At 44.0% G+C, this 26,065-nt stretch overlaps 1 protein-coding gene across 2 annotated transcripts in view; it reads right to left on the bottom strand.

The window, feature by feature from the left end:
• The window catches only part of IP6K1 (inositol hexakisphosphate kinase 1), a 62,220-nt gene that overhangs the window by 18,124 nt on the left and 18,031 nt on the right, over positions 1–26,065 (bottom strand). For both annotated transcript variants that reach the window (XM_001166017.8, XM_016941112.4), the window contains exon 2: positions 6,241–6,591. In XM_001166017.8, coding sequence (XP_001166017.2) covers positions 6,241–6,463 — 223 coding nt within the window. In that variant the 5' untranslated portion in view covers positions 6,464–6,591. The remainder of the gene's footprint in view (positions 1–6,240; positions 6,592–26,065) is intronic.

A 26,065-nucleotide genomic window follows, 5' to 3' on the forward strand; every position in this document is an offset into this window, starting at 1 on the left:
TGCTAGCTCAAAAGTACAATTCAATTAAACTAAAATTAATCCCTTCTTTCTAAGTCAAATGAAGCCCAATTTAGTCAAAGAAAATAGAAGCATAGGCTGGGCGCGGTGGCTCACGCCTGTAATCCCAGCACTTTGGGAGGCTGAGGGGGGCGGATCACGAGGTCAGGAGATTGAGACCATCCTGGCTAACACGGTGAAACCCTGTCTCTACTAAAAATACAAAAAATTAGCCGGGCGTGGTGGTACACGCCTGTAGTCCCAACTACTCGGGAGGCTGAGGCAGGAGAATGGCGTGAGCCCGGGAGGCGGAGCTTGCAGTGAGCCAAGATCGCGCCACTGCACTCCAGCCTGGGCAACAGAGTGAGACTCCATCTCAAAAAAGAAAAAGAAAAAAAAATAGAAGCATAGTGGAAGATATTATTAGTCAAATTAATCTATTTCAGGGCCAGGCATGGTGGCTCACATCTGTAATCCCAGCACGTTGGGAGGCCAAGGCAGGCAGATCACTTACGCTTAGAAGTTTGAGACCCGCCTGGGCAACATGGTGAGACCCTGTCTCTACAAAATACAAAAAAAAAAAAGAGCCGGTGCACACCTGTGGTCCCAGCTACTCCAGAGGCTGAGGTGGGAGAATCACTTGAGCCCAGGAGGTCAAGGCTGTGGTGAGTTGAGATCGTGCCACTGCATTCCAGTCTGGGCAACAGAGTGAGACCCTGTCTCAAAATAGTATATAAATAAATAAATTGGACTAAAATTTTATATTAAAAAAACACACAGTCCAGCCACGGTGGCTCATACCTGTATCCAGGCACTTTGGGAGGCCAAGGCAAGTGGGTCACTTGAGGTCAGGAGTTCGAGACCAACCTGACCAACATGGTGAAACCCCATCTCTACTAAAAATACAAAAATTAGCCAGGAATGGTGGCAGGCACCTGTAAGTCCCAGCTACTCGGGAGGCTGAGGTCCTTGAACCCAGGAGGTAGAGGTTGCAGTGAGCCAAGTTCGTACCACTGCACTCTAGCCTAGGCAATGAAGCAAGACCCTATCTCAAAACAAAAACAAAAACAAAAAAAAAACACACACACACAAACACACACACACTTACCTTTCAGCTGGGAGCAGTGGCTCACACCTGTGATCCCAGCTACTTGGGAGGCTGAGGTATCATGCCTCATGGAGGAGCATCACTTGAGACCAGGAGTTCAAGACTAGCCCAGGCAACATAGTGAGATCCGATCTCTTAAATCTCAGCACTACCTGAGGCCAAGGTGGGAGGACTCCTTGAGGCTAGGAGTTCAAAACTAGCCTGGGTAACAGAGCAAGACCCTGTCTCTACAAAAAACTTTAAAAATTACCTAGTTGTAGTGGCGCGCCTATAGTCCCAGCTACTCGGGGGGCTGAGGTGGGAGGATGGGAGGATCACTTGAGCCATAGTTTTTTTTTTTTTTTTTTTTTTTTTTTCTTTTTTGAGACAAGAGTTTCACTCTTGTTGCCCAGGCTGGAATGCAATGGCGTGGTCTCTGCTCACTGCAACCTCTGCCTCCCGGGTTCAAGTGATTCTTCTGCCTCAGCCTCCCAAGTAACTGGGATTATAGGCACCTGCCAGCACACCCAACTGTTTTGTATTTTTAGTAGAGACAGGGTTTCACCATGTCGGCGAGGCTGGTCTCGAACTCCTGACCTCAGGTGATCCGCCTGCTTCGGCCTCCCAAAGTGCTAGGATTACAGGCATGAGCCACTATGCCCGGCCGAGCCATGGTTTCGAGGCTGCAGTGAGGTATGATTGCACCACTGCACAATGCGCCACAATTATTACTGTGTTGTAATGTCTAATGGTGTGTGTAATGCCTAATGGTGTGTGCTGAATGGTATTACTGTGTTGTCTGCCTAATGGTGACTTCTATTCCCATCATTCCTTCTATATTTATTAATCAAAATAAATCAGAATTCTGGCCGGGCACGGTGGCTCACTCCTGTAATCCCAGCACTTTGGGAGGCCGAGGCAGGTGGATCACAAGGTCAGGAGATTGAGACCATCCTGGCTAACATGGTGAAACCCTGTCTCTACTAAAAATACAAAAAATTAGCCAGGCTTGGTGGCGGGAGCCTGTAGTCCCAGCTACTCGGGAGGCTGAGGCAGAAGAATGGTGTGAACCCGGGGGGCACAGCTTGCAGTGAGGCGAGATTGCGCCACTGCACTCCAACCTGGACAACAGAGCGAGACTCCGTCTCAAAAAAAAAAAAAAAAAAAAAAAAAGAAATTAGAATTCTATAAGGAAGAGTTGTCCCTTCATATCCATGTATTTATCAGTATAGACCTGTGGATATTTTGTCGTTTAAGTTCTTCTAGATTGGGCCCTTCAATTCCTTTAAAGTTAGCTCTTCGTACTTCTGACATGATTTTTGACCACTTCTTTACTATCTGTCACCATAAGATGTTCTAGGCTTGTCTTATAATTTTCCTGCCCGAACTCAGGAACCAACCATTTCACCAAGGAGCTCTGTTTCTTTTTATTGTAAGAATGGTATTTAGAAAACTCAGGATTTGGTTACTAGATATACTGATTGCTACTGAAGTATCACTGCTTTTAGGCCCTTTCAGCACATGGAGCTAAGAAATACATGTATGATTACTAGCCCACACACATACACACATCTAATTACTGCTATCAGCACAGGTGTTTAAGCTCAATTAAGCTAAGAAAAAGTGTCAATAATATTTCATATCTTGGCAGGTTTACAAACAAATTTTCATTTATTTAGTATGACCAGCTACAATCATCAACTGTTAGTGCTTGCAGTACTAAATGTGAAGTTCAAGGCTTCTGTACATTTATGCAAATAAGCTTTGCCTCATTCATTTATCAAGTATTTACTGACCATCTACTAGATGCCAGGCCCTGAACTCATAAGTGTAAAAGACAAAAAAAAAAGTCCATACCTTCAAGGAGCTTCCATACTAATGTGAAAAACAAACACATAGACAAAAATACAGATTGTGATAAGTGCTATGAAGAAACTAAGTAAGGTTCTATCACTGAAAATATGGTTTCCAGAGCAGAATATAATATAGGATGATCAGGGAAGAAGTGTCTGGGGAGACCTAATAAACTAAAGGTTGGAGGAGCAGGTGTGGATAAGGGTACTGGAAAGAACATTCCAAGCATAAGTAAAATCCCTGAGGTTAATTAAAATAAAAATAAAATTTAAAAAGCTTGAGATGTCCTAAAAACTGGTTCACCTCTTTCTGCCAATTAAGAAACAACCCAGGCCAGGCATGGTGGCTCACACCTATAATCCCAACACTTTGGGAGACCAAGGCAGGTAGGTCACCTGAGTTGAGTTTGAGACCAGCCTGGCCAATATGGCAAAACCCCGTCTCTACTAAAAATACAAAAATTAGCCAGGCATGGTGGCACATGACTGTAATCCCAGCATTTTGGGAGGCCAAGGCAGGCAAATCACCTAAAGTCAGGAGTTCGAAACCAGCTTGCCCAACATGGTGAAACCCCATCTCTACTAAAAATACAAAATTTAGTTAGGCGTGGTGGCACATGCCTGTAATCCCAGCTACTTGGGAGGCTGAGGCAGAAGAATCGCTTGAACCTGGAGGTGGAGATTGCAGTGAGCCGAGATCGTGCCACTGCACTCCAGCCTGGGCGACAGAGCAAGACTCTGTCTCAAAAAAAAAAAAAAAAAAAAAGACAGAAACAACCCAATTCAAAATGGTCAAAGGACTTGAATAGACATTTCTTTAAGAAGGTATACCAACAGCCAATAACAAAAAAATCCTCTGCATCATTCGTTAGACATTAGGAAAAAGCAAGTCAAAGCCACAGATACCACACACATCCACTAGGATGGCTACAAAAAGAAAAGAAAAGGAGTGTTGGTAAGGATGTGGAGAAATAGGGACCCTTGTACATTGCTGGTAAGAAGGCAAAGTGGTGCAGCCACTGTGGGAAACAGTTTGGCAGTTCCTCCGAAAGGTAAACAAAGAACTTCCACATGATCTGACAATTCCACTCCTAGGCATATACCCAAAAGAATTAAAAGCAGTGACTCAAATGGACATTTGTAAGACAATGTTCACAGCAGCATTATTCGCAATAGCCAAAAGGTGGAAACAACCCAGGTGTCCATCAACAGATGAATGAATAAACAAAATGTGGTATACACTTACAATGAAATATTATTCAGCCATAAAAAAGAATGAAGTGGGCCAGGCGCGGTGGCTCACGCCTGTAATCCTAGCACTTTGGGAGGCCAAGGCAGGCAGATCACGAGGTCAGGAGATCGAGACCATCCTGGCTAACACGGTGAAACCCTGTCTCTAATAAAAATACAAAAAAATTAGCCAGACATGGTGGTGGGTGCCTGTAGTCCCAGCTACTCGGGAGGCTGAGGCAGGAGAATGGTGTGAATCCAGGAGGCAGAGCTTGCAGTGAGCCGAGATCGCACCACTGCACTCCAGCCTGGGCGATAGAGCTAGACTCCGTCTCAAAAAAAAAAAAAAAAAAAAAAATGAAGTGTTTTTTTTTTTTTTTTTTTTTGAGACAGTCTCACTCTGTTGCCCAGGCTAGAGTGCAGTGGCACAATCTTGGCTCACTGTAACCTCCACCTCCTGGGTTCAAGAGATTCTCCTGCCTCAGCCTTCCAAGTAGCTGGGATTACAGGCATGCACCAGCACACCCAGCTAATTTTTGTAGTTTTAGTAGAGACAGGGTTTCACCAAATTGGCCAGGCTGGTCTCGAACCCCGGACCTCAAGTGATCTGCCTGCCTCGGCCTCCCAAAGTGCTAGGACTGGCCAGGCGTGATGGCTCTCGCCTGTAATCCCAACACTTTGGAAGGCCGAGGCAGGCGGATCACGAGGTCAGGAGATCAAGGCCATCCTGGCCAACATGGTGAAACCCTGTCTCTACTAAAAATACAAAAAATAGCTGGGCGTGGTGGCACATGTCTGTAATCCCAGCTACTTGGGAGGCTGAGGCAGGAGAATCGCTTCGCTTGAACCCGGGAGTTGGAGGTTGCAGTAAGCCGAGATCGCGCCACTGCACTCTAGCCTGGCAACAGAGAGAAACTCTCAAAAAAAAAAAAAAAAAAAGTGCTAGGATTACAGATGTGAGCCACTGTGCCCGGCCAAGAATGGAGTTTTAATACACACTATGACATGAACGAACCTTGTAAACATTAAGCTAAATGAACCAAGCCAGACACAAAAGGTCAAAAATTGTAATGATTTCACTTTTATGAAATATCTACAATAGGCAAATCTGTAGAGACAGAAAGTAAACAAGAGGTTACCAGGGGATCAGATGATGGAAGAATGGGGAGTTATTATTTAATAGGTACCGAGTTTGTTTCAGATGATGAAAAATTCAGGAAATGGACAGTGGCTATACAACATTGTGAATGTGTTAATGCCACTAAATTATACACTTTAAAATGGTGAATGTTATGTTATGTACATTTTACCAAAATTTTTAAAAAAAAGTTAAGGAAACAAAAAGTCAATTCTATAGCACTGGTTTTTCTAAATTGAAACTCTCCTAAGTAAAGGACAGTGTTAACCTGACTGAAATCATACAACTTAAAGTTATAAAGCAGAACGTAAAAAAAAAACTTAGACACAATGAGCAATCATAAAAATTTATAAACACTGACAAAGATCAGACTTTAAAATAAAGTTAGTTAATTCTGGTATAATTAATATTCATGAGGTTCTTTTCTATAAAGTTGACTTATATTTTAAAATAAATTATTTTTCCTTCAAATATCAGGACTTCCAGGCCCCAGAAAGTCCCTGCATTTCTTACCAACAATTCTTTGCCCCAGCACATATAGACACAGGCTACACACAGCCCCACTGCCAGCTATCTAACCGCTTTAACTTGGGAAGTATCCATTCCTCCTCCGGGACGAGAGAAATGTTCCCTCTTCTCTCCCAGACTAGTGTCACAGCAAACGGGAAAATTCACTGACAACAGCATGCTCTTTTCCACCAATGGAACTTAATGCTATGACTTTTTCTCAGCTTTACCTATTAATAAATTCAATTTTCAAGATCTAAAGACCTTGCTGATGCTTTCAGCCTCTAATTTTACCTAACAAAGTGACTTCGTGCTTTGAGAAAAAAGACCTACAATGATATATCATGGCAAACAAACCAAGAAAAAACTGTGGCAAGGGGTCTATAAGCCCAAGGCTGCTGCTTTCATTAAACTGGCCAGTGACTGACCTTTGTATTCAGGGGTGAACTCCTTCATTTCGGGAGGGAGGGACTCGTAGAAGCGCTGTTCCCGGGAGATGAGGGGCTTGCACACAGTGTGATCGTCGTAACGCATCATGCTGCTGTGTCCGCCTACTTGGTGGATGAAGGGCTCCAAGAGGACTCCCCGGTCTCCAGCCCGACTTGCATTCTTGCCATACTGCCCCACTTCCATGGTTTGACAAACACACATTGCGTTGGGGGCCAGTTGCACACTGAGGGCAGAGGATGCAGCACATGGGCCACAAAAGGAGAGCTACATAGAAGGTCCTGGCCAGGTGAAAGCCAATGGTCAGATTCTATTCAGCTTATTATTCTGTCCTACAGAAAAGAAGAGAGGAAGAAGGAATCAAAACACTGGGTGAGTCACAAATTCCCTGGAGCTCCATGAGTGAGAGCAGGGACTCTGTTTTGTTCCCTACTATGTGTATCCCTAGCACGTACAATACTACGTGGCACATGAAAGGCAGTTGGTTAAATTTTTGCTGAATGATGCAACCTTGGCCTCTTCCATCTATCTTGTGCACAGAAGCCCACATTTTCTGCCTTTCCTAGTTCCCACCTCCCTTCTGAGTTATCTAAAGGATTTTATTTTAGAGCTACAGCACATTACAACCATCAGGAAAGCACCTACCCCGGTTTACTTCACACCCAAAGATGAGATCAGAAAAAAACAGAAGGCAATGGGAATTTGTTCTGTTCAGACTCCTTAGGATATCCAGTACTGGTAAGGGTCTCTCCTTCACTCAGAGGAAGGGTTTCTGTCTGAGGAATTAGGTCCCATGAGATTCCCAAATTCTCCACTGAAGGTGCCAAGGACCAGGCAGGCCATTCATTGCTGAGCTGTAGGACAGTGGTCCCCAAATTTTTTGGCAGCAGGAACCAGTTTCATGGAAGACAACTTTTCCACAGAACGGGTGTGGGGGCGATGGTTTCAGCATGATTGAGGCTGTACATTTATTGTACATTGTATTTCTATTATTACATTGTAATATACAAAATAATTATACAACTCACCATAATGTAGAATCCTTGGGAGCTCTAAGATTGTTTTCCTGCAACTAGACGGTCCCATCTTGGGGTGATGGAAGACAGTGACAGATCATTAGGCATTAGTTTCTCATAAGGAGCACTCAACCTAGATCCCTCACATGTGCAGTTCACAATAGGGTTCATGCTCCTATGAGAATCTAATGCCACCGCTGGTCTGACAGGAGGCAGAGCTCCGGCAGTAATGCAAGCAAGGGGAGCAGCTGTAAATACAGATGAAGCTTTGCTTGCTTGCTCGCCTACCACTCACCTCCTGCTGTGAGGCCCAGTTCCTAACAGGTCATGGACCAGTACCCTGGGACCCCTGCTATAGGATCATTAAGGTTTTGCTTTTCCCAGAGGAATTCAGGCTTCAGATTTCTTCTACTTTAAATCTATGGTTGTCAATTTATGACCATTCCCTTTCTGTCTGACTCTATACCAACCAGTGGGACAAGGAAAAGCTCCTTGTACTCAAACTCCCTCTTTATAATGTCAATTTTCTCTCAAAATATTTAAAGTAGTTGGCAAATTTCTTAACACTGAGTGTATTTTTAAATTAGGAATGTAGTCAGCAAGACTACATCAGAAAGATTAAGACCAAAAAAGAAAAACTATTAGTAGAGCAGGAATATGGTCCCATATGTAAGAGACAAACCATCGGGTTTTTTGTTGTTGTTGTTTTTCTTGGACCTTGAAATTATGGACAAAATGGGGTACAAAATACCACTGCTGAGCTGTGATGGCACTACTGCACTCCAGCCTGGGTGACAGAGCAAGACCCTGTCTCAAAAAAGACAAAAAGAAAGAAAAAACTACTGCAAAACTGCAAAATCTTAACCCAAAGCTGCCCAGGCAGCTAGCTATGTTTTATTTCACTGCTATCACCAAAATCAATTATTCTGTACTCCCAGTCCCCAGATTGCACTATTTTAATGCACATACACTTCTTTTTTTTTTTTTTTTTTTTTTTGCCTAGTTATCCTGAATGAAGTCTAGGAATACTACCTGGGACAAGGCAATACTGCCTTCAGGTCAAGGCAACTCTGCCCCAGGTAGTATTCCTAGACTCCATTCTCTCCAAACCTGAGTATAGTGCACACATCTATGACTCCTAAGGTACCCTATGCCAGCTCTACCATATCAATATACCACTGTGCTGTCATCTATTAACTCACTGTCATCACCACCAAACCACTGTCTCTTATTTCCACAGCAAAAGTCCAAGGCAGTTTCCACCATGTAGTAAATACTTAAAAATAGAGTTGCTGGATTGTGGAGGGCAGGTCAGGGTCTCTGGAGGTGGTCACTGCAGCTGTGGATCCTGTTCAGTACTGTAGATTGGCTTCTGCCCTGGCCCCGGTCAGGCTGAAGGAGGCCTATCTCTGGCTGTGCTTCTCCCTGGGAATGCTTCTATGGACACAAGGAGAGTGCTAAATTTTCTAGCCTGAGTCATTGGGTGGCTGGGAAAAGAGAGGGGTCACAGTGCCAGGTGCCCCAGAAGAATGGTGCAGGAGGAGAGTCAAGGAAATAGGCCAGGTGCAGTGGTTCATGCCTATAATCCCAGCACTTTGGGAGGCCGAGGCGGACGGATCACCTGAGGTCAGGAGTTCAAGACCAGCCTGGCCAACATGGCGAAACCCTGTCTCTTCTAAAAATACAAAAAAAAAAGGTAGCTGGGCATGGTGGCACATGCCTGTAATCTCAGCTACTTGGGAAGCTGAGGCACAAGAATCACTTGAACCCAGAAGGCGGAGGTTTCAGTGAGCTGAGATTGCACCACTGCACTCCAGCCTGGGTGACAGAGCGGGACTCCTCAAAAAAGAAAAAAAAAAAAATTGAAATAGCCCTTCCCCTGACTCTGAGAGATCTGTGGCAACTTCTGCAGCTTCCACAGGACTGAGGGCAGAGTCCACTCTTCAGTCTATCTAGACATTTGGTATTTGTTTCCATATGATGTCAACATGAAGTCATGGCATTGTTTTTGTGTTTGAAATAGTCTCCTAAGAGTAAATATACCACATATCTGTAACTCTGTTTTGATGGTACTTTCTTAATAACCCTGAAATCTGAAACAGTGGAAGTACCCCAGAACCCTCTCAAGCTCTGTGAAGCCTTGCTTTACAAGGTGTGGATGGAGCCTCATAAGTCGCTTAACTTCTCCAAGTCTCCTCACACTCCTAACCCTGCAGGATTTGCATATGCAGGTAAAGGGCTTGGGCTTGCCTCGCCTAGTGCCCAGCCCTGGAAATAGCAACGGCTCTGACTCCTTTTTTTTTTTTTTTTTGTTGAGATGGAGGTCTCACTCTGTCGCTAGGCTGGAGTGCAGTAGCGCGATCTCGGCTCACTGCAACCTCTGCCTCCAGGGTTCAAGCGATTCTCGTGCCTCAGCCTCAGCCTCCTGAGTAACTGGGATTACAGGTGCACGCCACCACACCCAGCTAATTTTTGTATTTTTAGTGGAGACGGGGTTTCACCATGTTGGCCAGGATGGTCTCAATCTCTTGACCTCATGATCCACCCACCTCAGCCTCCCACAGTGCTGGGATTACAGGCATGAGCCACCATGCCCAACCCTGACTTTTTTTTTTTATCAACCAGAGGTTACTCCTGAAGTCTGGTGTCCACAGAGGCTACTGTGAAAACTACTGTCTGAGAAGGCCGTAGATGATGATGATGTTGGTTGCCTGCATAACGTCTTTCTCTGCTACTTCATTGCTAATAGAGCCCCAATCTTATTCAGGTAGCCAACTGCAAAGTATCTGCTCCCCAAGAGGTTATGGGGTTCCATTGCTCTGCTATGAGTTTATGCACCTCTCAGCTACAATAGAGACTCTGACCTTTGTTTGCTTTGTAATACTTTAGTTACACATTTTAAGATAATTATTGCGTAAAATGCAAAGAACGCTATGTATGAAAAGAACTTGCTGAGATTCTGATTTTTTTCTCACTGGTGAATTGCAACAAATGGAAAGAAATTTTTACTGCAAAAATATAAGTTACAATAGTTAGGTTGACTTTCTGGTTATAATAACAAACTCCTTGAACATACCATTGAATTCCAAAAGGAATTATGTCTCCATTCAAGTAAAAAGAAGTTTCTCATGTTAATGAAATGTAATTTTTTGTTGTTGTTTTCCTTTTTAGAGTTGGGGTCTGTCGTCCAGGCTGGAGTACAATGATATGGTCATGGCTCACTGCAGCCTCTAACTCCTGGGATCAAGGGATCCTTTCACCTCAGCCTCCAAAATAGCTGGGACTACAAGTATATTCACCATGCCTGGCTAACTTAAAAAAAATTTTTTTTTTTAAAGACCGGGTTGGCCGGGCGCAGTGCCTCACGCCTGTAATCCCAGCACTTTGGGAAGCCAAAGCGGGTGGATCACAAGGTCAGGAGATTGAGACCATCCTGGCTAACACAGTGAAACCCCGTCTCTACTAAAAATACAAAAAAATTAGACGGGTGTGGTGGCGGGCGCCTGTAGTCCCAGCTACTCGGGAGGCTGAGGCAGGAGAATGGCGTGGAACCTGGGAGGCAGAGCTTGCAGTGAGCTGAGATCGCGCCACTGCACTCCAGCCTGGGCAACAGAGCAAGACTCCATCTCAAAAAAAAAAAAAAACCCAAGGAACCATTTCACTTTTGCATGTGTGTGTGTGTGTGAGTTTCCCTCTTGTTGCTCAGGCTGGAGTGGCAATGGTGCAATCTCGGCTCACCTCAATCTCCACTTCCCAGGTTCAAGCGATTCTCCTACCGTAGAGACGGGGTTTCTCATGTTGGCCAGACTGGTCTTTAACTCCTGACCTCAGGTGATCTGCCCGCCTAGCCCTCCCAAAGTGCTGGGGATTACAGGTGTGAGCCACCGCGCCTAGCCTTTTTTTTTTTTTTTTTTTTTTGAGACAGTCTCACTCCGTCACCCAGGCTGGAGTGCAGTGGTGCAATCTTGGCTTACTGCAACCTCCACCTCCTGGGTTCAAGCAATTCCCATGCCTCAGCCTCCCAAGTAGGTGGGGACTACAAGCGCACCCCACCATGCCCAGCTAATTTTATTTTTGTATTTTTAGTAGAGACGGGGTTTTGTCATGTTGGCCAGGCTGGTCTGAAACTTCTGACCTCAAGATGACCTGCCTGCCTCAGCCTCCCAAAGTGCTGGGATTACAGGCATGAGCCACCATGCCTGGCCGCCATTTCACTTTTTGCCATGAGACTGTCAAAAAATAAAAAGTCCACAAGCTCTGCATTCCTTCCCACCCCCATTTTCTCTCTGCCTTCACTTCCTACCCTTGTCTCCCCACTGCTTATTATCCCACTCCAGCCATACTGGCCTTCATGATGTTCCTCAAACACATCAGGCATATATATATTCCCTAGGTTCTTTGCACTAGTCATTCCCTCTGCCTAAACATTCTTCCCCCAGATAACCACATGGCCAACTCCCTCACCTCCTTCAAAAGTCTTTGATCAAAATGTCTCTTTCTCAATGAAAGGTCTATCCTACCCTCCCTAGTTTAAAATACAACACCACCTGCACCCTCCACCCCCTTTAATTGGCTCTTCTTTTTCTTTTCTTCATTAAGGCATTTATCCCCTTCTGGCATATTACATACTTTACTTACTGATGATGTCTACTGTTTATTATTTATGATGATGATGTCAGTTATATGAGTATCCTAAGTGCCCTGAGTAGTACCTGGCATATAGTAACTACACAATAAATCTGGCTGAATAAATATATGTATGTTTATGATATACATAACAGATGTATATAGTAGGGTAAATATATAACATATGAAAAAGTGTTTATGAAGGGACAAGTTCTTTTTGTTTTAAAATATTAGGGTTATAAACCAAAAAAGTTTACATTTCTAACCTAGACCTAGCAAAAACCAGAACAAACGGGTCATGTGGCTTTATGAAAAACAAAATATGTTGGCCACATGACAGAATTCCAAGTCAGCAAATAAAAAGAACATAAAATTGTGTTTTAACTCTTTTAAGATTTGATATATGAAGGAAAAATAGGTTTAAATGCACCCAAATGAGAATAGCCACAATAACAAGGACAAAATCAAAGCAAAATACAGAAGGAAAAAGACAGCCTATGAGGAGGAGAATTAGACTGTTTTTATCAATGATACAAAAGAGATTAAAAAGGGGGAAAAAATCAGGCAAACACATAAATAATCTCAACTATAAAAGATTAATCAGGCCAGCTGTGGTAGTCATGCCTGTAATCCTAACACTTTGGGTGGCCAAGGCTGGAGGATCACTTGAGCCCAGGAGTTTAAGACCAGCATAGGCAACATGGCAAAACTTCACTTTTACCAAAATAAAAAAAAATACAAAAATTAGCCAGGCGTGGTGGTGTACACCTATAGTCCCAGCTACTCAGGAGACTGAGGTGGGAGGATGGCTTGAGCCCAGGAGGTGGAGGTTGCAATCAGCTGAAATCATGCCACAGCACTCCAGCCTGGGTGACAGATTCAGATCCTGTCTCAGGGGGAAAAAAAAAAGATGAATCAGGCCATGTATGGTGGCTCACACCTGTAATCCTAACACTTTGGAAGGCCAAGGTGGAAGGACTGCTTGAGGCCAGGAGTTCAAGACCAGTCTGGGCAACATAGCAAGATGCTGTCTCAATGACAATAATAATGATAGTCAGGAGAAGAACCAGACTAAAGAACTTGTTGAACCAAATTTAGGAGAAATCATATGAGTTTTTTTTGTGTGTGTTTATTTTAATGCAACAACACAGCAAGCCTGGAAAGTGACAATGAATAAAAAACCTTGGAAGGGAAAAAGAGACTGCAATCAGATATAGTGGCGAACAAGGTCAGGACTACTTTAAGAGCTAGGAAGGCACTGTCTCTACAGCAATTGCAAGACAATACCTGGTCACCAGATTCTTTAGTTGGGCAGGCACAGACACACACTAAAAATGCAGATCAGCAGGTATATACTCTAAGAAGTTCAGTTAGAATTCCAAATTATTTGGCCAACATTATTTTTACAACCTCAGATTAACCACTTGGGTTTGATATGCAATCTTTTTTTTTTTTTTTTTTTTTTGAGACAGGGTCTCACACTGTTGTCCAGACTAGATTGCAGTGGCACAACACAGTTCACTACATCACTACAGCCTCGACCTCCTGGGCTCAAGTGATCCTCCCATATCATCAGCCTTCCAAGTAGTTGAAAACACAGGTGTGTGCCACCAAGCCTGGCTTTTTTTTTTTTTTTTTTTTTTTTTGTAGAGACAGGGTTTCACCATGTTGCCCAGGCTGGTCTCGAACTCCCGAGCTCAAGAGATCCACTTGTCTCGGCCTCCCAAAGTGCTGGGATTACAAGCATGAGCCACCATGCCCAGCCACATTTGCAATGTTTTTATAGAATAAAGTGAAGCATCTTTAGTGCCTTCACATTTCACAGGTATATTTGCAGATTTCCTCAACATTTCATTAAAAATTAGTTTATAAATCCAGTATTTCTATTACCTCTTCTAAAATTAAATATATCCACTTAAGCACTATAGGTACCATGACAAAGTATCATACCCTTTTTAAAATTCATAAAATTTGTGTAATTAAAGTTAAACTTGCTAAGTCAGGAATGCTAAGTAAAATTCTGGCAACAGTATTTTTGGTTTTGGCAAATGTGTCTTTAATTTGTTTTTTACTGTATGATACAATCCAAAGGAAAAATAATAAAATTAATTGAACTGAAAAGAGCTGAAGAGAAAATAAACTGATAAGTCACTGTAACAGAAAAGAACAACACATAAAACTTGGGCTATACAGCTCTGGATTTTATGAAAACTAATTTCTAATTAATTTCAGAAATAAAAAAGCATTGACATGGACTTTGACAGGAAAAGATACCAAAACACCTTCAAAAATCACGGACAAAAACACTATAGCAGAAAACCAACATGAAAACACGTTTGTCCTCTAAATCTTACAACCAAGGGAATCCAATGATTTCTTAAATTCAAGCCCATTCTTCCCTTTGTATATGAGACTGTAGACACTGATATAGATTAGGCATAGTTATGAGGGTGAGAGAGAACAATCCTCCTGTACTGTGAGGAGAAGGGAAACATAGGGAGTGTTCTTCATGTAAGCAGGGCTGTCAACCCCACTTGGAACCTGCCCTTCCAAGCTACTAGGGACTGGCACATCCCTCAGAAACCAGAAATGTGAATAGATGTCTAGAGTAATCTGGGAGAAGAAAGAGAGGGAATCTGTGTTGCCATTTGTCTCTAAAGAAGAGATGAAAGATTGTTTAGATTCCTGGGTCCTATCACAGGAGCTAGGAAACCATGGCATCCTGAGGCCACCTGGCTAAGAACAAACAGGGAACAAGGAAAAAAGGAAACTTAGCAGGGGACCTGAGATGTGCCAGCCCATCAACGAACAGCAAGAACAGAATTAATTTAGGTCAAGGAGAGAATCTAGAGTCCACTGAACCTCTTTCCTGTTTTTACTGGATTCCTAAAGATTAGAAATATGTGCTTCCCTAAATACATTTTTTAGTAAAGACCCTTTTGAAATCAGCTGTGTCAAATGTACTAAGAAGTGGGGGAAAGGAGATATGTGAAGAATTTTCAGAACTGACGTTCAAAGTGATACAGGGGAAATCAAAATGAAATGCACAAAAAGAAAGGAGAAGGGCCGGGCGCAGTGGCTCACACCTGTAATCCTAGCACTTTGGGAGGCCAAGGCGGGTGGATCACCTGAGGTCAGGAGTTCGAGACCAGTCTGACCAACATGGAGAAACCCTGTCTCTACTAATACAAAAAATTAGCCAGGCATGGTGGTGGGTGCCTATAATCCCGCTACTTGGGAGGCTGAGGCAGGAGAATCACTTGAACCCAGAAGGCAGAGGTTTAGGTGAGCCGAGATCACGCCATTGCACTCCAGCGCCTGGGCAACAAGGGCAAAACTCCATCTCAAAAAAAAAAAAAAAGAAAAAAGAAAGAAAGGAGAAACAAAGGTGCTGAAACATTCTCTGCTCATGATTATGCTTTAATAGGAAGCCACTGGATTACCTGTGCTGTGACAAAATAGTACATGCGAGCCATCCCTGAATCAGCTAAGTCTCACCTAGCACATTTACAACTGAATGAAAATATGGTCAAATCTAGAAAGCACACATGTAGAAGGATGGGAGAAATGGTTCTAAAAGGAACACAAAACCACAGAGCACTTAAAATTAAACTGTCTAAACTGCTCACATGTGAAATGATGAGCTTCCTGGACTTATTTCCTATCACCAATCCCGCTGAAGAGAGAAGCTTCCATACAACTGAAAGATAGATGCAAAAGCCTGGTCTCACAGATTAGGTTTCTGGCATGAATGGTAAACTCTGACTCCTTTTCTTCACCACTATCCTACTGTAGCTTAACTGAAAACGTTAAGCACAGTGGGGACAAGTTGACAGGACTAAGGCAGAGGTAAACAAGCTCTAAGGTTACTGGGAGAATGGTGTACACACCTCCCTACTGGGGAATTACTCCTCACCATGTTATCTTTTGAAAAACCTCTACTATCTCTGCTAGGCAGGGTGGCTCACACCTGTAATCTTAGCACTTTGGGAGGCTGAGATGTGTGGATTGCCTGAGCTCAGGAGTTTGAGACTAGCCTGGGCAACATGGCAAAATACTGTCGCTACAAAAAAAAAATTAGCCAGGCTTGCTGGCTCATGCCTATAGTCCCAGCTACTTGAGGGGCTGAGACAGGAGGATTGCTTGAGCCTGGAAGGCGGAGGTTGCAGTAAGCCAAGATTGCGCCACTACACTCCAGCCTGGGTAACAAAGTGAGTCCCTGTCTCAAAAATAAAAATAAAAAATAAAAAAAACTGTTCTCTCTCCATTTCAGAACACAAATAAAAGCTCTTGTCACTCATGCTAATTTCAATTATCTATAACACTGGTTTTATACATGGAGTTCATCTTAGGTACAAATCTACTACCTTATATTAGCAATATTCACATGTGTCCTATTATTAAAAAAGGGAAAACATGGCAATAAAATTTCGTACATCTAGGAAAGGTGAAGCCAAAGCTCTGGTCACAGCATTGACCTTTTTAGATTATCTGGGGGCTTTATTTAGGACCCCCTATCAAAAATGGTTACTAGTGGCCAGATGCAGTGGCTTACGCCTGCAATCCCAGCACTTTGGGAGGCCGAGGCAGGTGGAGCACGAGGTCAGGAGATCAAGACCATCCTGGCTAATACAGTGAAACCCCATCTCTACTAAAAGTACAAAAAAATTAGCCAGGCATGGTGGCGGGCGCCTGTAGTCAGTCCCAGCTACTCGACAGGCTGAAGCAGGAGAATCGCTTGAGCCTGGGAGGCAGAGGTTGCAGTGAGCTGAGATCACACCACTACACTCCAGCCTGGGGTGACAGAACAAGACTCCATCTCAAAAAAAAAAAAAAAAAAAAAAGGTTACTAGCTTTAAACAAGAAAACTCTCCAGAGTAAGGAATTATACAACTATGAAATAGCTGCTGGCCATCCACTTCTCCATCAGCCAGGAAGAACACTGGTAATGAGGCTGACATACCTATCAAGGACAGTAACTACCACAGCACGTCTGCAGTTTCATATTGTTGGAGCATTCGTTGTATCCCTGGGAGCCGTAGTTCTCTGTAAATTTGCTGTGGCTGAACCAAGAAAGAAGGCATACCCAGATTTCTACAGAAATTATGACTTCATGAAAGAATTTTAGATGAGAAAAGCTACAACAACAACAACAACAAAAAATGACTTTATTAAAGGTTACCCAGAAGCAGATCAGCAACATGGAAATTAGTAGACTATGTGAAGTAAATACGTGAAGAAAACCTATAACAAGAGGTGAACAACCAGCATAATGCCTCACAAAATGCTATCAGGTTTGACTGCTTCAAGCAGATTAGATTCCAGCTGTCTTCCAACCCTCTAGTGAAATACCAGAATTATTGTTTTTTCTTTCTTTCGAGACAGGGTCTCACTCTGTCACCCAGGATGGAATGCAGTGGCATGATCACGGGTTACTACAACTTGAATTCTTGGGCTCAGGCGATCCTTCCCACCTCAGCTTCCTGAGTGGCTGGGACTACAGGCCACCAGCTATTTTCCCTTCCTTTTTTTTGTAGAGATGAGGTCTCACTTTATTGCCCACGCTGGTCTCCATCTCCCAGCTTCAAGTGATCCTCCTGCCTTGGCCTCCCAAAGTGCTGCAATTATAGGCCTGAACCACCATGCCCAGCCTAATTATTACTGTTAAGTACTTTAAATATTAGAAAAGCACTTCTGTCCACCTCATAGACAACCCATAGTTTCAGAGAGATGGGGACTAACCTTCACCTACGCAAACCCATCAACAACTTCCCAACTTAGAAAAGCAGACAGGTGGAGGCTGGACGCAGTGGCTCAAGCCTGTAATTCCAACACTTTGGGAGGCCGAGGTGGGCAGATCACTTGAGGTCAGGAGTTCAAGAACAGTCTGGCCAACACGGTGAAACCCCGTCTTTACTAAAAATACAAAAATTAGTCGGGCATGGTGGCAGGCACCTGTAATCCCAGCTACTCGTGAGGCTGAGGCAGAAGAATCACTTGAACCCGGGAGGCAGAGGTTGCAGTGAGCCGAGATAGTGCCACTGCACTCCAGCCTGGGCAACAGAGTGAGACTTCGTCTCAAAAAAAAAAGTGAAAAGCAAAAAGCGGAGAGGTGGTTCCAAAGATACATCATTCCTTAAGAGCAGTTTCCAAATTTCTCCAAATTTCTCCACTCCCTCAACTTCCTTTCCTGACTCTCATGTGACATCAGGAATTAAACAGCCTGAACATGCAGAGCTCTCAGGATTCTGGGAGTCAGAAACCATGTGAAAAAATCAATGCCACAATTAACAAATTATGTACCCTTCAATATGCCAATTCACCTATTTTCCCTGTCAACAGATTTGAGATTACTTATCTACTTCTCAGAGTGAGGTAATATATGAAAAAACACTTTTCAAATATATGCTATACTGATTCAGCTAAAGCAATGCTAACGTTTTAAAGTCTAAAAGTATTGCAAAAAACCTGTAAAACTGGCCGGACGTGGTGGCTCACACCTGTAATCCCAGCACTTTGGGAGGCCGAGGTGAATGGATCACGAGGTCAAGAGATTGAGACCATCCTGGCCAACATGGTGAAACCCTGTCTCTACTAAAAATACAAAAAATTAGCTGGGCATGGTGGTGGGCGCCTGTAGTCCCAGCTACTCGGGAGGCCGAGGCAGGAGAATCACTTGAACCCGGGAGGTGGAGGGTGCAGTGAGCGGAGATCGTGCCACTGCACTCCAGCCTGGCGACAGAGTGAAACTCCATCTCCAAAAGAAAAAACCTATAAAGTTAATGACCTGGCCGGGTGTGGTGGCTCACTCCTGTAATCCCAGCACTTTGGGAGGCCGAGGCGGGCGGATCACGAGGTCAGGAGATCAAGACCATCCTGACTAACACAGTGAAACCCCATCTCTACTAAAAATACAAAAAATTAGCCGGGCGCAATGGCAGGCGCCTGTAGTCCCAGCTACTTGAGAGGCTGAGGCAGGAGAATGGCGTGAACCCGGGAGGCGGAGCTTGCAGTGAGCCAAGATCGTGCCACTGCACTCCAGCCTGGGCAACAGCGCGAGACTCCGTCTCAAAAAAAAAAAAAAAAAAAAAAATTAATAACCTAAGGTTCTCATTAACAACTTAGAAAAAAGGCCAGGTGTAGTGGCTTGCACCTGTAAACCCAACATTTCAGGAGACCAAGGCAGGAGGATGACTTGAGGCCAGGAGTTCAAGAGCACCCTGGTCAACAGAGAAAGACTCTGTCTCTACAGAAAAAATGAAAATTAGGCAGGCATGGTGGTACATGCAGTTCCAGTTTGGAGGCTGAGGCACCGAGATTAGTTAAGACCAGGAGTTTGAGGTTACAGTAAGCCATGATTGCACCATTGCACTCCAGCCTGGGTGACAGAGTGAAACCCTGTCTCTCTCTCTTTCATTTATTTTTTCTGGTGAGATGGGGTCTCACTGTTGCCCACGCTGAAGTGGCCTGGCACGATCTTGGCTCACTGTAACCTCTGCTTCCTGGGCTCAAACGATCCTCCCAGCTCAGCCCTGAGAGTAACTAAAACTACAGGTATGCACCACCATGCCCAGCTAATTTTTGTATTTTTTGTAAAGACAGGATTTCATCATGTGGCCCAGACTGGTCTCAAACTCCTGTACTCAAGTGATTCACCCACCTCAGCCTCTCAAAGTGCTGGGATTACAGGCAAGAGCCACAAGCATCTTTAAGAAAGAACAGGCCGGGTGTGGTGGCTCACACCTGCAATCCCAGCACATTGGGAGGCTGAGGCAGGCAGACCATGAGGTCAGGAGACTGAGACCAACCTGGCCAACATGGTGAAACCCCGTCTCTACTAAAAATACAAAAATTAGCTGGCAAGGTGGCGGGCGCCTGTAATCATAGCTACTTGCCCTACTTGGGAGGTTGAGGCAGAAGAATCACTTGAACCCGGGAGGCAGAGGTTACAGTGAGCCAAGATCGTGCCACTGCACTCAAACCTGGGCAACAGAGCGAGACTCTGTCTCAAAATAATAAAATAATAATAATAATAATAATAATAATCTGAATACTCCTATATCTATTAAGAAAACTGAGTCTGCGATCAAAAATCTTTCCACGAAGAAAACTCCAGACTAGGTTTCACTAGTGAATTCTATCAAACTTTTAAGAAAGAAATATCAATCTTACATAATTTTTTTTCAGAAAACAGAAAGAGAGAGAAAGAGAGTAGTTCCCAACTTGTTTTATGAGGTCAATTATTGCTTTTTTTTTTCAGACGTAATCTTACTCTGTGACCTAGGCTGGAGTGCATGGCGCAATCTCAGCTCATGGCAACCTCTGTCTCCCAGGTTCAAGTGATTCTCCTGCCTCAGCCTCCTAAGTAGCTGGGATTATAGGAGCGCGCAACCACGCCCAGCTAATTTGTGTATTTTTAGTAGAGACGGGGTTTCACCACGTTGGCCAGGCTGGTCTCAAACTCCTGACCTCAAGTGATCCACCTGCCTCAAGTGATCCACCTGCCTCGGCCTCTCAAAGTGCTGGGATTATAGGCGTGAGCCACCATGCCTGGCCAAGGTCAATTATTTCTTTTTTTTTTTTTTTTTGAGATGGAGTCTCGCTCTGTCACCCAGGCTGGAGTGTAGTGGCGCAATCTCGGCTCACTGCAAGCTCCGCCTCCCGGGTTCACGCCATTCTCCTGCCTAAGCCTCCCCAGCAGCTGGGACTACAGGCGCCCGCCACACACCCGGCTAATTTTTTTTGTATTTTTAGTAGAGACGGGGTTTCGCCGTGTTAGCCAGGATGGTCTCGATCTCCTGACCTCGTGATCCACCCGCCTTGGGCTCCCAAAGTGCTGGGATTACAGGTATGAGCCACTGTGCCCGGCCAAGGTCAATTATTTCTAATAACAAAACCTAAAAAAGAACCTTAACAAAATAAATAAGAAAAAAGATTATAGAACAATGTCCTTCATGAATACAGATACAAAAATCTTCAAAAATTTTTAGCAAAACAATTCCAATGATATATAGAAAGAATCCCTCATGACAAAGTGGGAAATGCAAGGTTGATTAAACATCTAAAGAATCAATCAGTATTACTACTCATCATATTAACAGAAATAAGGAGAAAAGCCATAAGATATAATCATCTCAATAAATACAGGAAAAAAACCTGACAAAATTCAGTACCCATTCATAATTAAAAACTCTCAACAGGTTGGGTGTGGTGGCTCACGCCTGTAATCCTAACACTTTGGGAGGCTGAGGCGGGAGGATCACTTGGGGTCAGGAGTTCGAAACCAGCCTGGCCAACATGGTGAAACCCCGCCTCTACTAAAAATAAATAAAAATAAATTAGCTGCGCATGGTGGCGGGCACCTGTAATCCCAGCTACTCGGGAGGCTGAGGCAGGAGAATTGCTGGAACCCGGGAGGCAAAGGTTGCAGTGAGTCAAGATCACGCCACTGCACTCCAGTGTGGGCAACAGAGCAAGACTGTTTCCAAAAAAACCTCTCAACAAACTAAAGAGAGAAGGAAACTTCTTCCTCACTTAATAAAGGGTATTAATGAAAACCCTATAGCTACTGGGTGTGGTGGCTCATGCCTGTAATTGCACACTTTGGGAGGTGAACGTGAGAGGATCACTTGAGCCCAGGAGTTTGAGACCAGCCTGGGCAACATAGTGAGACCCCATTTCTACCAAAGAAAAAAAAAATAGCCAGGCATGGTGATGCACACCTATAGTCTCAGCTACTCAGGAGGCTGAGGTGGGAGGATTGCTTAATTTCAGGAGTTCAATGCTGCAGTGCGTTATGATTGTACCACTGCACTGCAGCCTGGGCAACGAAGCAAGACCCTGTCTCTAAAACGAGAAGAATTTTAAAATATATACAACAAACAAATTATATATTGATTGTGTATGTTATCAGTGAGGCTTCCAGTCAACAGTAGGCTACTAGTAATTAAGCTCTGAGGGAGTCAAAAGTTATATGCAGATTTTTTGACTGTGTGGGGAGTTGACACCCCAACCCCCACACTGTACAAGAGTCAACTATATACATTCAAGAATCCCAATGAAGTCCAGGTGTGGTGGCTCATGCCTGTAATCCCAGCACTTTGGGAGGCCAAGGCAAGCAGATCACTTGAGGTCGGGAGTTCGAGACCAGCCTGGCCAACATGGCACAATCCCATGTCTACTACAAATACAAAAATTAGCCTGGCGTGGTAGTGCACACCTGTAATCCCAGCCACTAGGAAGGCTGAGGCATGAGAATCACTTGAGCCTGGGAGGCGGAGGTTGCAGTGAGCAACCTGCACCACTGCACAATAGCCTGGGTGACAGAGTGAAACTCTGTCTTGAAAAAAAAAAAAAAAAAGAATCCCAATGAACCCAAATAGGATAAACTCAAAGAGACCCATATGAGACACATTATAAAACAAAAACGTGTTATGAAACTATTGAAACCAAAAGACAAGAATGAATATTTAAAGCAGCAAGAGAAAACTGATGCCTCAAGTACAAAAGATCCTAAACGAGATTAACAGCATATTTCTCCTCAGAAACCTCCAAAAGGCAGTAGGATAACATATATAAGTCCTAAAGGAAAATACTGTCAACCAAGAATTCTACATCTGAAAATACTATCCAAGAATGAAAGAGAAATTAAGACATTTCCAGATAAAGACTAAGGGAGTTGCTAACTACTAGACCAGATCTACAAGAAATGCTAAAGGGAGTCCTTCAGGCTAAAATGAAAGGACACCAGACAGTAGCTAAAAATAAAAAGAAAAAATATAGAACCCTGGTAAGGGTAACTACATAAGTAAACATAAAAGCCACTGTAGGCAGGGCGTGGTGGCTCACGCCTGTAATCCCAGCACTTTGGGAGGCCGCGGCAGGCAGATCATGAGGTCAGGAGATGGAGACCATCCTGGCCAACATGGTCAAACTCTGTTTCTACTTAAAAAAAAAAAAAAAATTAGCTGGGCATGGTGGCACGTGCCTGTAATCCCAGCTACTTGGGAGGCTGAAGCAGAAGAATCACTTGAACATGGGAATCAGAGGTTGCAGGGAGCCGAGATCGCCACTGCACTCCAGCCTGGCAACAGAGCGAGACTCGTCTTAAAAAAAAAAAAAAAAAAAAAAAGGGCCACTGTCACTGTACCTTTGGTTTATCATTTATCTCTTTTTCATATACCACTTAATAGTCAACTGATACATAAACTATGTAAAAATCTACATTACCCAGGCACTGTGGCTCACACCTGTAATCCCAGCACTTTGGAAGGCTAGGGCAGGTGGGTCACTTGAGACCAGGAGTTCAAGACCAGACTGGGCAACACAGCGAAACCCCATATCTAAAAAAAAACACACAAAGCCAGGCGTGGTGGCTCACGCCTGTAATATCAACACTTTGCGAGGCCGAAGCGGGCAGATCACGAGGTCAGGAGATCAAGACCATCCTGGCTAACACGGTGAAAGCCCGTCTCTACTAAAAATACAAAAAATTAGCCAGGTGTGGTGGCGGGCGCCTGTAGTCCCAGCTACTTGGGAGGCTGAGGCAGGAGAATGGTGTCAATCCGGGAGGCGGAGCTTGCCGTGAGCCGAGATTGCGCCACTGCACTCCAGCTTGGGCTTCAGAGCAAGACTCCATCTCAAAAAACAAAAACAAAAACAAAAACAAAAACAAAAAGCACAAAAATTCGCTGGGTGTGGTGGCAGATGCCTGTAGTCCCAGCATCTCGGGAGTCTGGCTGAGGTGGGAGAATCACTTGAGCCCAAGAGATCGAGTCTGCAGTGAGCCGAGATCGCGCCACTGCACTCCAGCCTGGGTGACAAGAGTGAAACTCTGTCTAAAAAAAAAGAAACGCCAGGCGCTGTGGCTCACAACTGTAATCCCAGCACTTTGGGAGGCCAAGGCAGGTGGATCACTTGAGGTCAGGAGTTCGAGACCAGCCTGGCCAACCTGGTGAAACTCTGTCTCTACTAAAAATTAAAACATCAGTTGGGTGTGGTGGTGGGCACCTGTAATCCCAGCTACTCAGGAGGCTGAGGCAGGAGAATCACTTGAACCCGGGACGCAGAGGTTGCAGTGAGCCAAGATCGTGCCATTGCACTCCAGCCTGGGTGACAGAACGAGACCTCATCTTAAAAAAAAAAAAGAAATCGGCCAGGTACAGTGGCTCACACCTGTAATCCCAGCACTTTGGGAGGCTGAGGCGAGCAGATCACTAGGTCAGGAGTTTGAGACCAGCCTGACCAACATGGCAAAACCCCGTCTCTACTAAAAATACAAAAATTAGCGGGCATGGTGGTGGGCATCTGTAATCCCAGCTACTCGGGAGGCTAAGGCAGGAGAATCACTTGAACCCTGGAGGCAGAGGTTGCAGCGAGCGTGCCATTGCACTCCAGCCTGGGTGACAAGAGCAAGACTCCGTCTCAAAAAAAAAAAAAAAAAAAAAAAAAAGAAAGAAATCCAAGGGCCTGAAATCCTACAGTTTTGGGAAGCCATGGCAGGAGGATTGCTTAAGCTCAGTTTGAGACCAGCCTGGGCAACATAACAAGATCCCATCTCCACAAAATTTTTTATTTTATGTTTAAAAAATCAGCTGAGTTGCACTGGCTCATACCAGTAGTCTCGGCTACTTGGAAGGCTGAGGCAGGCAGGCAGTCACTTAAGCCCAGGAGTTTGAGGCTGCAGTGAGCTACATTCATATCACTCATTCCAGCCTGGGTGACAGGATGAGACCCTATCTCTTAAAAAATAATAATAATTGGCCAGGCGCGGTGGCTCACGCCTGTAATCCCAACACTTTGGGAGGCCGAGGTGGGCAGATCACCTGAGGTCAGGGGTTCAAGACAAGCCTGGCTAACATGGTGAAACCCCATCTCTACTAAAAATACAAAAAAGTAGCCAGTTGTGGTGGCACGTGCCTGTAATCCCAGGTACTCGGGGGGCTAAAACAGGAGAATCGCTTGAACTGGGAGGCGGAAACTGTGGTGAGCAGAGATCACGCCACTGCACTCCAGGCTGGGTGACAGAGTGAGACTCCATCTCAAAAAATAATAATAATAACAACAACTACTTAAAAAAATAAAATTCGTCTGGGTACAGTGGCTCATACCTGTAATCTCAACACTTTGGGAGGCTGATGCAGGTGGATCACTTAAGCCCAAGAGTTTGAGACCACCCTGAGCAATATAGTGAGATCCCATCTCTATTCTAAAAAACCGATTAATTAATTTAAAAAGAGTGAAAACATCACCCACAGAATGGCAGAAAATATTTGCAGATCATACATCTGATAAAGGATTAATATATGGAACATATAAAGTACTTGTATAACTCGACAACAACAAAAATAACCCAATTCATAAATGGGCAAAGGCCTTAGACATTTCTCTGAAGATTTACAAATGGCCAAAAAATATGCAAAAAGATGCTCAACTTCATTAGTCATTAGGGAAATGCAAATCAAAGCCACAATGAGAAACTACTTCATACCCAAGTTATTAAAAAAAAAAAATAGAAAATAAGTGTTGGCAAGGATATGAAGAAATTGTAACACTTGTGCACTGCTGGTGAGAATGTAAAGAAGACAGTATGGCAATTCCTCAAAAAGTTAAACATAGAATTACCATATGATTCAACAATTCCACTTTTAGGTCTATACCCAAAAGAACTGAAAGGAGGAATCCAAAACAGATATTTATACACCAATGTTCACAGCATTATTCACAATAACCAAATGGTGTCTATGACCCATGTCCATCAACAGATAAATGGATAAAGATATGCGGTATATACATACAGTGAAATATTATTCAGCCTTAAAAAGGAATGAAATTCTGATGCATGTCACAACATGGATGAATCTTGAAAACATTTTGCTAAGTGAAATAAGCCAGGCACAAAAGGGAAAAAATTATATAATTATAATTCCACTTACATAAAATAAAACAGGGCTGGGCACGGTTGCTTAAGCCTGTAATTCCAGCATTTTGGGAGGCTGAGGCAGGCGGATCACTTGAGGTCAGGAGTTCGAGATCAACCTGGCCAACATGGTGAAACCCCATCTTTACTAAAAATACAAAAATTAGCCGGCCGTGGTGGCGGGCACCTGTAATCCCAGCTACTTGAGAGGCTGAGGCAGGAGAATCACTTAAACCTGGGAGGCGG

Source organism: Pan troglodytes, chromosome 2, assembly GCF_028858775.2.
Source record: "Pan troglodytes isolate AG18354 chromosome 2, NHGRI_mPanTro3-v2.0_pri, whole genome shotgun sequence".
NCBI lineage: Eukaryota > Metazoa > Chordata > Mammalia > Primates > Hominidae > Pan > Pan troglodytes.